This window comes from Larus michahellis, chromosome 4 (assembly GCF_964199755.1).
Source record: "Larus michahellis chromosome 4, bLarMic1.1, whole genome shotgun sequence".
Taxonomy (NCBI): domain Eukaryota; kingdom Metazoa; phylum Chordata; class Aves; order Charadriiformes; family Laridae; genus Larus; species Larus michahellis.
The window spans coordinates 54,763,997-54,779,412 of NC_133899.1; the positions used below are offsets into that span (position 1 = coordinate 54,763,997).

At 39.0% G+C, this 15,416-nt stretch overlaps 1 protein-coding gene across 41 annotated transcripts in view; it reads right to left on the bottom strand.

Annotated features, from left to right (window-relative positions):
• Positions 1 to 1,105: 1,105 nt before the first annotated feature.
• GPHN (gephyrin) overlaps positions 1,106 to 15,416 on the bottom strand; it is a 300,307-nt gene continuing 285,996 nt past the window's right edge. For 38 of the 41 annotated variants that reach the window (XM_074584948.1, XM_074584951.1, XM_074584946.1 and 35 more), the window contains 6 exons: positions 11,670 to 11,757; positions 9,521 to 9,594; positions 6,766 to 6,830; positions 5,394 to 5,497; positions 4,087 to 4,183; positions 1,106 to 2,119 (listed from right to left, as the gene is read on the bottom strand). In XM_074584948.1, the coding sequence (XP_074441049.1) occupies positions 1,986 to 2,119; positions 4,087 to 4,183; positions 5,394 to 5,497; positions 6,766 to 6,830; positions 9,521 to 9,594; positions 11,670 to 11,757 (562 nt within the window). In that variant the 3' untranslated portion in view covers positions 1,106 to 1,985. The remainder of the gene's footprint in view (positions 2,120 to 4,086; positions 4,184 to 5,393; positions 5,498 to 6,765; positions 6,831 to 9,520; positions 9,595 to 11,669; positions 11,758 to 15,416) is intronic. The other 3 variants (XM_074584955.1, XM_074584954.1, XM_074584956.1) reach the window with 1 other exon arrangement.

Genomic DNA, 15,416 nt, shown 5'->3' on the forward strand with positions numbered 1-15,416 from the left:
CCAAGATATTTCTGGCTGGGTTTCCTTACATCTCTCTTTTATCTTTGTCTAGCATCTCCAATTGCATGCACAATCTTCCCTGAGGTTGTTGTTACTGGTGTCCTTTGTAAATTTCCCATTTTCCTTATATGCGCTGCCTGTAATAACTCCTAACTATATAATAACCCGTGGGATTATAAAAGGCTGTGTTCTGCATTATTTCTCAGAGATGAGTTAACTCTCCTCACTCTTCCTTCTTCTGTGGTTTACAATATTCATACAGTAAATACAGCCATTCACAAATTTAATTTGGTACCATCCTGCTGCTACACAGAGAGATCACAAATGTGTACATGTAGTCCAGAACAAAGAAATATGATTGGCAAATTGTGTTACTATTTTTCCAAAAGATCAGCCCCTGCAGTGCCTTTGAACACGGTGTGTGCCCACCTGCCTTCAGCCTTCGCAGTGGTTCGTGCGGGGAGTATTCAGGCTGTTGCACAGCAAAGAAAGAGTTTGGGTTTAAAACCAGCCTCAGGGGTTCCCTCCGCGGTTATCACAGAACTACAGCTCTGGTCTGCTGTGGCAGGCAGGACTTAGGGCCAGTTTTCTGTGTCCTCCCTGATTAAGTCTTCAAAAAAATGCTATAGACAAATGTTCCAGCTTCATGAATGGAGTTGCTGGGATAGCATTTTACCCATGAACTCCAAGCAGCAAGGTGGTGTAGGGCACTGCTATGGTCTTAATCCCAGATGAAACGTAAAATTACCAAAATACGTCATCTGGTCCCAGTATCAGAAACAGACTCGCATGGAAAAAAAAAAGAATGCTCTATGAAACTAACACACAGTGCAACTGCTATGTAATTTAGGTGGGGAAAAAAAAAGTATTCTCCAGCTTTGCCTAGTCCAATTGTAAAACCCCCCAAATGCTGCTTCCATTTTGTGCCTTGGGAGATAAGCACGAGGGAGCTCACTCTGCATTTTCAGTTCGCTCGTGATATTGTACATGAGGGAAGGCCCTAGATTCCATATACTGTTTTCCCTTCCTTCATGTTCTCTTCCCCCACCCCAAATACCCTTTTAAACCCCTGTCTATTTTGGTTCAAACAACAAGGCTAAACAGGTGAAATTTTAAATAATGATTGAGGATTTTTTTTATTCATTTAAGTTTCAATATCATTACAGAAAATGTTATGGTACAGAGTTGTTTAACATTAGTTTTATTTCTTTGCTCATTTAATTTCCACACGAATGCTGGTAACACTAATATCTGTACAAGATCAGTCTTTGATTTTTTTTAGTTTTTAGTTCTGTACATTTTTAAATGTATTGGTTAAAAAGGCTGTCAGCACTTAAGGAAGCAATTTTTTTGTTTGTTGAAATAAAAGGTATCCAGTTACTGCCCAAGAGTACTGAGCTGGGTGGCTGCCGGGACAAGAGAGATCCCTGAATGCACAGCGAGGTGAGAAAACCTCGGGGCTTCATTGGGTTCCCAGTGCAGCCACTCTGCTTTTGGCACTGTGCACATCAACACGAGATACAAGATAAAGAACAAGCAGAAGCTCTCTGTGAAGCGGTTATGAAGCATACTAATAAGGGAAATCCAAGTGTTGTCTACGCTAGTATAAATAAGCAGACAGCCTTGTTTTAAGAGCATAAGTAGTTGTATCTTAAAGATGAGAAAAAACACAAGTTCTGCAGGCACCTACTGCTGTCTACTAAAAGCTACCGCTATCAGAACTAGCATTGAACACACAAAGCAATTGCAAGGAAAGGAAAAAGTTGCTTTGATATAATCAGAATAAATTTCTTTGTTAAGATTTGTTTTAAAGATTTTTCTTTTAAAAGGTATGTATTTAAATTCCATTTGAAATATAATTCAAGATGTTGACTATACTGATCAACTTTTATCCAAATCAGAAAAACTAGCTGTGCCGTTGCATATTACAGGATACAGTCAATGATATGTGGACATGCATCAAAGCTTCGCTCTTGCTGGTGACATCATAGCCTTCCAATGACCATGACATCCACCACCTCCCCCTTGTGAAGCTCCACATACTGCTCTGTCTTTGGAGGTAGCATCAACAGTCCATTGGCACTGCGCATACTCATCAGACGACTGCTCATCTGATTCCCTACAGGAGAGCGAGAGAAAAATTTCAGTAAGTTTTCAGTTAGTTTCAAATGCTGCAACGCACCACGTGGGAAACACGAGCTGTTCTTACAAAGATGTTCATATTGGTAACTTATTCATAGAGCTGGGATCTCGCTGTTCCAAGGTGGACGGAAACAGAGAACTCTACAGAGAATTAGTCAGCCTCTCATCGTTCTGGCTCTCAAAACTCTCATTGCCTTTACTGCTTGCTTTTCTGTCCAGCCTTCCACGTTATCTGCACCTCATATCTTGTCATAGTAAAGTGCTTTTCTGTTGGAATTTCTAATCCTATCAAAATTACCTTATTTTTCAGTTTGTATACCTAATTCTGACTGTACAAAGACTAAAATGGGCACAGTTTAGAATGTTTTTAATATACTGTTATAGAATAAGTTTGATTAATTGTATTCTTCTCTCTGAATAGTCTTGTTTAGCATTAGTAGCTTAGCACTAGTAGCTAAAGTAGTTCAAGTCTTAGGTCACCAGAGCTGATGGAAGGCAAACTTTCTGATAAAACCTAATACTGCTAACATAGAACTCACTGAATTTGTCAGATGCGAGCAAAATGAAGAAGGACCAAGGAAACAATTCCAAGAGAATGAGGTAACTTCAGAAGAAGGCCAGCCCAGCGACAAAGAAAACCAATAAGAAATCAAGAGACCGCCAACCAGAATTAAGTGATTGGACTTGGGGATTGGGTGCTGGCTGCTACGGGTATAATTGGAGGGCGCGATCTGGGGTATGGGTCCCTCTCCAGACGCACCCAGCTCGAGCTGTAATCTAAGAACTAATAAAAGAGGAATTGGAAACCTTCACTCAGACACTACATTTTTCAGCAGGAACCTCGGGTCGGACCCTGTTATGGTGGCTGGCTGCATAAACCCATAACATACACCACCTCGAAAGAATGGGCTTCTTTGGGACACTGAGTTTCACAACATATCCTGAAGATGAAGAGTATCATATTGCTAGTACTGACAAAAAATGAAAATGCGATTAAAAGTCCCACCCTTTAGCTTCTCGCTTTTCAAACTTCCAGATTGACAGAGATATCATTCCAGACAGTCTGCTTGAGTAAGGAAAGAAGTGGTGCACAACAAAACAGAGTTAAACCAAATACAGCAGTATAGATGTAAGCAACACCTTGATTCACACCTGGAAATATGTCAGAGGCTGTGTGATCTTGGGAGTCAATGGTAAGAACTTTCTCTGAGTAAACAGTAAGATGCATTTGAGCTAATGTTTTCTCTGTGGAGACGTGTATATAGTGCTTTGTATTGAACAATTTGGATGTAGCAAAAAGACGATTAGTTGTTTCAGGACCTGAATCTCTTGAGAAACTATCAGAAATGGTCTTCTAGCAGTCTACAGCTAAAAACGTATTCAAATATAGTATGTACCTCAACTGCAGCTGAGAATCCAGAAGTATCTCTAGGTGTCAAAAACGACTAATTAAAATTTTAGTCTTCTTTAAGAGAACATATACAGGCTTTGCTATCTCTTCTACTTTTCCAGTTCAGCTAGAATCACACTTCTTTTATTTGTGTTGTTCCTACCTATGCCCCGACTTGTGTTTGTTTAGTAAATGCACAAGAGCAAAAGTAAGCAAATGTGGCTGTGAGTGCAGGTAAGCATGGGTGGATGTTTCTAAAAAGGAAGGTGTGCACGTATGCAAGCACACAAGTGTCTTTTGTGTGTGTGTGTGTGTACAAAGGCAGGTTATTCAAATAAAGGAAGTTTTAATAGTGAAGTTGGTAAGTCATATCACAACTGAATTTTATACTAATGTACATGTATGCGTGTCCACTAGTATGTTAGCAAATCCATCTGCATAAGGAAGGTTATATGAAAAAACGTGTGCACACGCTTGGTTGTTTTTAGACATCTATGCAGGAAGGCAAGGACGCGTGTGAGTGCGTCTGTCAGTCCGAGTGACTTGGCACTAACCTGTACTCTGTGCCCAAGGTAGTGGTTCTTGGTGATGCCAAGTCAGTATGCACCGATGATATTCTGGGCGGGGGTCCAATTTCACATCACATGATAACTGTAGAGGGAGCAAAGAAAGGATGTTATGCATTCAGATTGCACTGTATAAGATAACGGAATCATCTGCTCAGTTGTTTTTCCTTAAAAGCAATCTTTTTAAAAACTTGCATTTTGAGGTCAGATGGTGTCTAGCACAAGATCAAAAGCTGTAGAAGGTAAAGACTGCGGTATTTGAGGGAAATACAACTGTGATTATAATATCAAAGTGTATGATGGAGTCTACACATATTAAGTGGAATATTCCAAAGCTGTCCTTTTACTGGAAGTTTAAAGATAGTATTTCTCTGGAAAAAAGCTTTATTGTTTCTGGGCTCTGGATTACACTGCATAAAGATAAAAATTTTATTCATATTCAAAATCCTGCTAGCTCTGACAAAAGGAAAATGGCCCATCTTTGAAATGAAAACACATACAGGGGATGGCTCACAATGGCATTTAACGGAACACATTGGAAAATTCATGCGAAAGTGAGGGTCATTACAAATTGCTCTCTGTTTTAAAATATTTTAGTTGTGAGATAAAGAAAAAGCTAGATGCCTGAGGAAGCGTGAAAGAGAGACACGAGATAAGCAGTAAGAGAAAAGTGCATAGCCAAGAACACTAGGAAAACTATAAAAGCAAACGTGCTGCTTGGTACTTTATTTGAATCAAAAATAGAAGAATAATACGTTATAATAACATGACTCGAATCGATATTAAACAGACTTACAACATCTGTTATTTCTTATAAGAGTGAAATGAATAGTTTAAGGGGTTTATATTGCTTAGGGTGGGGGTCATGTGGGTTACTTATATGGGTTACATGTGGGTTACTTCCTCCAGAAAGGCTCTAAATTTGTATTTTCTATTGCTGATACAGAAATATCAAACTCTTTAGGTATTCCCAGATTACTCTGCATTTTTTTACCACAGGTTAAAACAAATGCTTTTTTTAAACAGGAAAGGTCCTTCCTGCCAGCCTGGCAAATGGCTGCTTCTGCCTCCATATATCTTGCTCCATTAGATGTCCATCTAACTCTTAGAAACTGTGGGACTGAATATTACCATTAACAGAGATCAAGAATGTACCTCTGTTTTGTGTGAACTTCCTTCAACTTGCCAGAATTAGTCTAGGGCTCAGATTCCCCAAACAAGACAGCCCTTCAGAGCCCGAAGTGCTGCGCTTCAACATCTTGAGAGAACTTTAAAATAGAGGACAAGCTTCTTACCCTGGCTTTGATGATGGTGGGCCGAGGATCCAGGATACCCTGCATTTTCCTCAGTGCGGGAACAACAAAGAGGTTACAGGTGACAACAGCTGACACAGGGTTGCCTGTAGGACAAAGAACAGCTGGGTGGTGACTCCCTCTTGAATTACGCCGTGAAATGCTGAAATCTTATGTTTTTATAGCAATTGCATTCTAAAGGATTCTAAAGAGCTATTCATGCTGTGTACAGGAAACGTTTCTTTCAAGATTGGAGTGGCATGTGGCAAGTATACCTGTTGAAAGCTACAGTCTCTGCCTGCTGGTGTGCTGAAATCCTGCTCTGACCTCAGGCCCCATTTGCTTCTGTTCCTCCGATGCCTTTTGTCTTACACCTAGATTCATCTGGAGCCAGGGCAGGGTTTATTGTGCACAAGTATAGATCCTAGATGATAGGGCTCTTGATTCATGATTAAGGTTTCCAAGATCTATGGAAAAATAACTTTCAATTCCCTAACAGAGTGTCAAAATGCTTTAGTACAAATTCTGAGGAGAATTCTACTGATTTGCGTGTTTTCTGTTGACTCACGGAAGAGGTGTATGACCAACATCTGTCAAACACCACTTGTCTTACACATCTGGACTTCTCTACATGACAGTTCTAAAATAAATACTATGATCAGACAGATGCTCCATTGATCTCTCCCTTGGAAGAGAATGTACTGCAGCAACTAAAACAGAGAAAAAAAGGACTAGATTTACATCTGAAAACCGTCAGCTTATCAAGAACATGATTCCTTGTGTAGTAAGAAATCCATGCAAAGCCAGAGCAATAAGAATAAAATAAATTCCTCCTGATTTAGGAATAGAGATTTGTAGCCAGATCTCTAAGGGAGTGTTTATTCTGAAGACAGTGATTTCCCATGGTTACGCAGCCCGCAGGAGGTGAAGTGATGCTGCCCTCTTTTGGTTCCACGGTATGATCATGATTGATAAAAAAAATAATCTGTGACGCGTTCCTTGGCATTCCCTTGTTGTTGTCTTCATTTTGAATACTTCAGAGTGGATGCACTGACTTACATGCACAGAATATTTACTGTGAAAGTGGAAAAAACCAGCCCTGTATAGTACCACTTATAAAACCCAAGGAAATTGTTGGATGGAAGAAATCATAAGGCCTGTACACTGGCAAATTCTGAGGACAGGAACAAGAAAGAACTCCTTAGTATATCGCTGTAAGTCTGTCTCTTCTGGAAATTTCTGGGAAAACCTTACAGGTACCTTCCTTAGGGATGCCAACACCGGACACAGGTGCTGTGAAACGTCACTGTTCTGTTTCATGTCTGTTTCATGTCATCTATGCACAGCAACAAAAGTAATCCACAAAACATCTTACCTGGGAGGGCAAAGATTATTTTTCTTACACCATCAATATCCAGAGTTGCAAAAGTTGTTGGCAGGCTATGGAAAAGGAAAGGTATTTAATATCTGCACTAGACTCAGTGTCTAGTTCCTCAAACCAGGACACTGAACATTATTAGGTTATTATTTAAAACATTTGGAAAGGAAAACAAAACAGGATCTCTCTCTTTCTTAGCACTTCATTAGCACCTGCTGCTTATTCCATACTGGGGGTATAATCCCCTCTTTGTGATGGCAGAACAATTAGTTTTTCTTGGTATTCAGCTATGAAGTCTTAACTAGATGATTCTTCTTCTGGTGAGGAAACATCGAAGAGTAGATGAACTAGTAATCAAAAATCTAAATCCTGTCTTCACACTAGAAGCCAGTTAACAAAGCAATACTGAAATTACGCAGTTATGGAGCTATATTTGTTTTTCATATAAGGCTCTCCAAATTTTTTGTAACATTAGTGACTCTGATTTCCCTTACTCCATTGTCTACAGTGGCAGTGACAATGCAGCAGTATTTCAGAGCAGCCAATGCTGGCTAGTCTGCAGAGGAACAAATCCAGATGCACAGGCAGAGAGCTGCAGTCAGGTGAGACCTAGGTCTGTCAGGAGAGAGCTCTCTCTGCCTTTCAGAGCGGCTCCTGAGTGATCTTTAGTGACTTGTTATCAGGGCTATTACAGTTAGACAAATAGGACAGTAACGCGACGGCTGAGGAATGTGTCTGGCAAAGAAAAGGGACTCATCCATTAAAAAAAGTTTTCTATATACCTATGTTAATATCATCCTTTTAAAGATTAGAAATGGTACTTCATAGGAGTCTGAGTTCCTTGGCTTCATCTTGAGCTACAACTATCCCTTGGTCAGCAGATGATAGTTGCAGACCAGCAGCAACAGTGGAGATTTGCCACACTTTGGTCGTTACCACCTAGTTCCGTATCTGCTAGGACTAATCAATATCCTATTTTACTAGCGGAAGTTGGTGTTGGAAGTTTCTGTTTTAAAATTTCTCTAACATAATGGGAACTATGTGCCAGGCCTCTCAATCTTATAACCAGCGCACAAACTGAGGTACAAAAAATCTAATTCCTATTTACTGGAAACTCTTGAGTTCTCATATGAGATTTCAACACCATCATTGGTAAAGTCTTCCAGTACTTTCTTCTGGTAGTGCTGCTAGACAAGATACAACCTTACATTAACTCAGCAACTTTCAGATCAAGTGGAGGAATGGTAAATCCTGGGCATCACTCTGCAGTCACAGAGCACATCAAAATACAGCAATATAAAGCAAATTCTAGCTTCACTCTTGGAACTTTCTAATGGGAATTTTTCCCAATATAGTAATCAAAATTCATATCTAAGGCCTATCAAGACAGGATTAATAAAAATTAAGGCACAATATTTGCTATTGCACTACAGCCAATAAAAATGAGAGTGCTTACATTCTCAGTAAGATTAGATGACCAAATGTTTTGGTAGCAGTAAGAAATATCTTTCTTACAGCATAAAATGAAACTGGATGTTTGGGGGAAATAAGATTTCTTAAAGCTTTTCTAGATAGTTCTTAAAAGTTTTATTGCCACAAGTCTACAGAGGGATCAGCAGAAGAAAGAATTACGTTTGCTTTCAGATAAGCTGGAACCAGAATTTAATATTCTGAATTCTCTAAATCAGGTTATCCATTCTTGTCAGCAGCAGAGGCTGGAGTGCAGATCCCACTTTTGGGACTTCCCCACGTGGGTTGTAGCAGTATGACAGAAGCAGTGAGCAGTTTCCGTGCCTGGGCTACATCCAGCGCAGGAAGAAACATGCTTTCAGCTCACTTGTTCCTTTGATGGAAGGGAGACGGTGGTAGTAGTAGCACAAGCACCAAACCCACATGCAGTTCTTTACTGGATTGTATGCAGAGACAGTAAAAGTATTTGTCTGTTTTCACAGCAAACACTCACTTTCTGTTCTGCTCCCTGGCAACTGTTACGGGCTAGAGGGAATCACTCCTCAAAGCTGCACTTGGCTGCGTGTTACTGGACTGTGCCAAACCAGCCTGCAAACAAACTGCACTCCATGGCTAGCGAGGCAGAGCTGTAGACATCTTTCGGCTACTGTACTGTGAAGGGGAACTCTCTATTTTCAATACACGTAGTTTTCATTTTCTGACTCATTAATTAAAAGTGCTACAGCAAATGAAGCAATGCTGAAACAGTTTTCTGAGGCAAACTAAACACATAAAGGACTGCATTTACTTTAAAATTACTATGCTCAATATGCCAATCAGAGAAAACTTTGTAAATTAGCTGTCATTCCACCTCCCTCAAGAAATTGCTTGTTTGTAGGAATATGACTTATGCAAATTTTGAAGTGAAATGAGATGCTCGTTAAGCAAACCAGCACTTAAATGACATTATATTTCCTGGTTATTTCATAACAATGTCAGTTTCTGAGCTCTGTGATCACAGTGCAGACTCTGGCCATGTTTATATCATGTCCCCAAACCTGATTTCCAACAGTTATAAGAGAAATACCTCTTACTGGTAAACAGTAATCTCTCTGTTCCAGTTAATTTCACCCATAAAGATGATGACTAATCTGAATAGGACTGATTTTGCTTCTTTTCCCATATATATCTACCATGTGCTTTACAGTATGTTTGGAAAACTGAAATCTACTGAAGCACTTATGTAGGATATTTGGCCCAATACAGCTTCCATCTATGCTGCCTAAGTAGAAAGATTTCTTACCCTGGTTTCATAAAAACTCTGCCAAAGTGAATCTGTGCGTGAAGATCAATATCCAGCACCTGTTTAAGATAGTCCTGTTTAAATTCAAAAAAGAAAATCAATTAAGTAACATCAAAGTGGCTTACATCATCTAAGCATTCAAAGCAATTAATTAATACCAAGTGAAGATGAAAGACTTTTCATGTGCCAAAAGTGCTACAGTCCAGTGGGGAATTTCCAGTATTTGAAAGAAAGTATTTTCAAAAAGAATAGGTGAAGAACAGACTCATCTTAGGTGCCAAACCTGACTCCATGAGGACATAGTAACATATTTACTTAAAAGTCAGCTGCAGCATCAGAATCTTAGAGGACCCCACAAATACCTACTACTAAAACATTCTCTAGGTCAAAGATGGAAAAAAGCTTTTATGGTTCTAAGTTAAAACTTAAAATCATCAAGTTATTTAACTTCTACCATGGAAGCTGTCTAACAGTAGATTTAGAGATCTCCTAGTACTTTTGAAATCAATACTGTAGAAATCATAGTTTTCCAGGATACTGTAATTATCGTAATTTCTTGGGGACATGGTCTAATTCACAGTGGTCGGGTTTAACAGTCCTTAGAAAGGAAAAGCTGTGGGTGGTTTGTGCGTTAGTTCAAATGAAATGATTTTACATAAATGCAATCAATGCAGTTATTGAAACAAATTTAATTACTTGTTTAGTCTTTATTGAAAATTGCGGTGCTCAAAGATGTAGTATCCTGTCTGTTGTGTTTAGCGAGATTAAAGACACAGGACATAACAGTCATCTGTGAAATGAGACTTCGGAAGCACTAAATCTGAAGCGCTCTTGAAGTTTTCCCATCTCTCTCTCTCCTTTTGTTTTGTTTTGTTTGTTGTTTTCAAATACCTGGAAAGCAGCAGCTTTTTTCAGCCAGGCATGAATTCTCAATTATTGATTGCATTAACCCCATTCTTACTTTCTATTTACTTTCCTGAGGTTCACAGTTATTTCATTAAAACAGTTGAAAGCTAGTATCAGAGGAATTCCACCAGTGGAATATAGAGCCTATTGACTTCATGCTGTTGCCTCAAATTCAGACCAGAGAGAAATTAGCCGGAAGGCGTAAATGCCTGTAAGACCCTTCAGCAGTCCAGTCACGTCCTAGTGTTCCTGTGTCTGCACTGTGTTGCCACGCTCCCAATTTAAAGGCCAGCACTGGTCCTTCATTATTTTTCTAGGAATACTGAGGACAATAATGGGATTGAAAGTAATCATCAGTGATTTAACTAGTTACCCATTTTCATGATGTATCCAACAATATGATTTCTACTCAGAAAAGTGACAAAACCAGCACTCATGTCTGCCATCTCCTAATGACTGTCTTTAGTATCTGTTAGTTATAAAAGGAGAGATGTTTCTTTTACCTGCCAAACTCACAGATTCAGCCTGGGATCAAAAAGTAATCTGAGTTTTCCTTCGCATAAGTCATGATTAATAAATGTCCTGCAGGTTCATCTACGCCCCACCAGCATCTGTGTATCCCTATTTTCTTTGATGGTTTTGGCACAGGGATTACCAACAGGAACTCAATCAACAATTCTGTTAATGATTCAAAAGGCAAATATATCAGCTCACTGTGTCTCATATGTATTGCCTCTGTAGGATTATCAGGTGCAAAATGTGATAAAACTATTTTTGTAATAGATAGAGCTTTGGCATATTCAGGAAACAGATCTGCTGAGTAAGAAAGAGCTATTTATATACTCGGGTTGCTTTTCAAAGTACTTTCAAAGTAGATTTATTCTATCTAGATTTTACCTGCTCTAAGAATAAAAATAAGTCTGTTGCCTTCATGTGCTATTAACCAAGCACCTTTCTCATCATAAGTACACAAATCATTCCTTAAATAAAAACACATTTGTAAATCACTCACTTCAAGAATTAAAGTCTTCCCTATTATACTGTGTCTACTATAGTACAGTAGTAAGAACAAAGGCAATGAGGACAGCATTGAAGACTATTCTCTTAATTCACATTTAAGCGTTCCAAAACAGGTAAGATCCCTTTTTAATAAACATGGATACAAAGACAGAAGCTCTGATGACAGACTCTGGCTTGAAATTCATACATACATTATAGCAAGTCATACTTAAATATAGCATACCTTTTCCCCCATAGATACACCTCCTGATGTAATGATCACATCAGCACGGCTGATACCCTCGTTCAGTGCATTCAGTAAATCATCTGGGCTACAGAAAAGAACAGGCAAGCAGATTAGCGGCATGGAACTATTACAAGTTGTAGTGTAAGTAAGTGTCTGTGTGCACACATACAGATGCATATACACACACGTATTTGAAGAAAGAGATACAGTCTAGGATAATACAAGATCTTTTCCTTCTTAAGACTCCACACTGCTCTATTCAAGTCAAGAACTGCGATTGCATTAAGCGAACACCACACTGTTTGGCACCTTTCAGTCTAAGCTTTGCAACAGGAACAGTGGGGTATTTTGGGTTGGGACTGAAAAACACTAATACAAGTGTCTAAAAGTATGTAATTTGCACAGTAGGTAGCAATACAAATTATGATTTAGATGAACTGACAGGGCTATATAAAGGGATCTGACACATGACAATTACTGGCCACGAAGCAGGCTGCAGTATTACCTGTCTAGTGTATTCGACGCGTGCAAAAATGGGGGTAAGGCTCCACTGCAAACTTGCATCAGTGAAAAGTGGGAGTAAATCCTATGTTTATCTTCTCCATTAGAGGGCTCTGCAGCAAAGCTATCTGTACATCCACTTCATCTTGAAAAATACTGTTTAAGCATCTACCTTACGAGAAACAGTGTAAGGGGAGCTGTGGTGTTTGTACTGCACAGAAAGAGTCTAACTGCAAAGGTGAAGGATAGAAGCTGAGTATATTTCAGTTTTGGTCTCTTAACTCTTTTTTTTTTTAAGATCTAAACTTTGAAGTGGGCATTAGCTATCTAACAGCAGTATTGACGCTAATACAGACCTTCAAGGCATGCAGTGGAGAAACACAGTTAATACAACTTACACAAGACTAAAGGAATTCAAAAGAATTTCCAATATATTAAATGCATAATTTGCATTTAACATTTGTGAAACGACCAGAAGCAGACCCATTGCTACAACTGGATGTAATGTTCCTTCAACAGTATGTTCTTACTTTAGTGATCCTGAAAGTTTCTCACAGGAGGCTGTCCCTTCTTAGAATGCAATTGGACGAATTGAACTGTAATGCTAGTGGCTGTATAAAGGACTTCACCCAGAATACAGCACCTCAGCTAAATGCCACCCTACAATTACAAAATGGCATTATGGGTTATCAAGGTTTTACAGGCTGCAAATGGCATGTGGGCTGTCCTTCGTGAACTTTGGCAATATTTCACTACCAGACTGAATCACTGCAGTTATTTTTGGATTCAAACTGGAAACAGGAAAATCAGAAATACTATGCAAGTCCTGGTTGACCTTTCAGAGACTAACAGAAACTGTGTGTTTCAAAAGGTCTCAGAAAGAAAAATCCTTTCCTCTGAGCTTCCTGTCTTTGCCCACGATTTAGTGAAATACAAGCAGCAGTTAGCATCACGTGGTGCTGTGTGCACTAGAAGTTGTGTGACACAAGAAAGACTGTGCTCCCTTGCTGAGTAGGTATCTCAAAAGTGCATGCAACCCTGCACACTCCTCATCTCCTCACCAGAGAGCCCTCAAGTGTCCTCTACCCTGGTTATGCCTTACAGCAGAAACACTGAAGACCCTTTCTCCACCATGGCCAGTGACTAATGCAGCATCTTCTTTGGCATCCTGCAAAACTTTTTTATTTGTGTTGGGTTACATCCCCTCTTTAGGGTCATATTCCTTTGCAAGAGGGAGTCAACAAACTACAGCAGAAAGAAGGGGAGATTGCTGGTGCCACAGAGTAGGCTGTAATCCATCAGATAAAATTATACAATACCACTTTTTTAAAGGGAACATTGGCTACAGATATTGTGGCATGCCTCCATGACTTTTGTTTAGGGTACTGGGTATCTCGCATACTCTAAATGGCCTATGATGAATGGCTGAACTCTGTTTTCTTTGGGAGAAAATATAAAACATATGGACTCAAGCAAAACCATCTCCTTTGTTCTTTAGGAAACAGAGACATTTTCTCAGCTGCCCCTTCTGAAATCTCAGGATCATTTTATCCAAAAACCAGCACAAGTCTTCACTAGTTGTTGAAGGCAAGAGCAAAGAAGCAAGTCTGGTTTTGTCTACTGTCAATGTCTTTTTCAGAACCAATTGTTTCACATTGATTGTCTAAGTAGTAATCTGTAAGTAATAAAATACTTCTTAAGATTATCATAGAGTTTGTAATAGGAAGAGTTTCTCAAGATCTAAGTATTCCTTAATCCTTGCCAATGAGGGTGCAGACTGGAATGCAGCAAAGAATACGTATCCGTTACACAGGTCGATATAGGCCTTCCTGAAGCTTGATGACAGTCAGACGCTCACGCCACTACGACTAGGCTAAGACTGCTTTCGGTATATTTTTCTCATTTGGTTGTGATGCAGCTGAGGACCTTATCTGGAGCATGCTCCAGGCTGTTTCATTTTATCTTGCTTAATTATTTAAAAGTTATTCATAGGTAGCAAGACCACCTGTCTGGGGAAATCCTAATTCTGGATTATGAAGTGTGCTTGCTTTTGGTTATGGTTTGAGAATAATGGAAGGAACAGTAAAAACCAAATGAGTCTATATTTAACTGCTAACGGTGAACAGAATGGAAGTGCTCCTACTTACATACAGAATACATATACGAGTGTTGATATATAAAATTACTTAACAAAAGAAAAAAAATCCCAAACCCCAAATAAGCCCAAACTCAAACCAGGTGAGGACTCAGTTCACACCTTTGTTTATGAGAGTAACATACCCCTGGAGTAGTTGATCATATAGTTTTTCTATTACATGTTGTGTAAATAGTTGAAGATTACTGGACTTGGTGCATTTTTTTTAGCATTTCCAGTAGAATGACCTGTATAATATATCCCTTTCTTTACCATCGGTATAATGCATGGCATTTAAAAAGTCTACCACAAAACCTTTATCTAACCAATAGCACTGCGTGTCATCTTTACACAGGTGCAAAATGTATTGAATTATTCCAAAATGAAAGATGTGATAGACATTTTATTGTAATAAACTGAATGATTATGCTAGTTTTATTCTGAAGAAAGGAGTTATTTACAGAATTCTCTCCCCTGCCTTTGCAAAAGGCTTCTCACTTTTTGCCTTATTTGCTCACTCAGGTCTGTCTAACTTTCTATTTCTATCCTACTTGAGGCTGGTAGTTCCATGACTCTGCAATTAACACAAAAAACTCCTTACAGGAGTCACCTGCTGTAATCTTCAATCAACACGGCAGCAAACATTTTCCTTGCCTTGAGTGGATTTACTGCAGAGAGTTATCATTCAAATTGCAGATTAACAGATATTTGATATAATCAAATAACAAGATAATACTTCTCGTTTCATTTGTTGCATAACAACGAGCAGCTTCTCCTTTGGATTGACATGGAAAGGGAATAAGTAATATAAGACTATTAACTTCTGAAAGAATAGACAAAATAACTTTGGCATCTGAGCATAACAGGACAAGATTGTTCTAAAAGGCCTGTGACAAATCACCACGAAGCTGAGAAATAACACTCACTGTCTGTGCAGGTACAAATCAGAAGCTATATTCTGAAGCCCTGACCATTACTAGGGGCAGGATACTGGATTAGCTAGACTAATGATCTAATTTACTACGATAAATCCTTTAAAATGTCTTGGGAAAGTGCTATTCTTGGATTTCTTTTCCTTCAGGGACGGAACTCTAACAGGTGCTCAAATA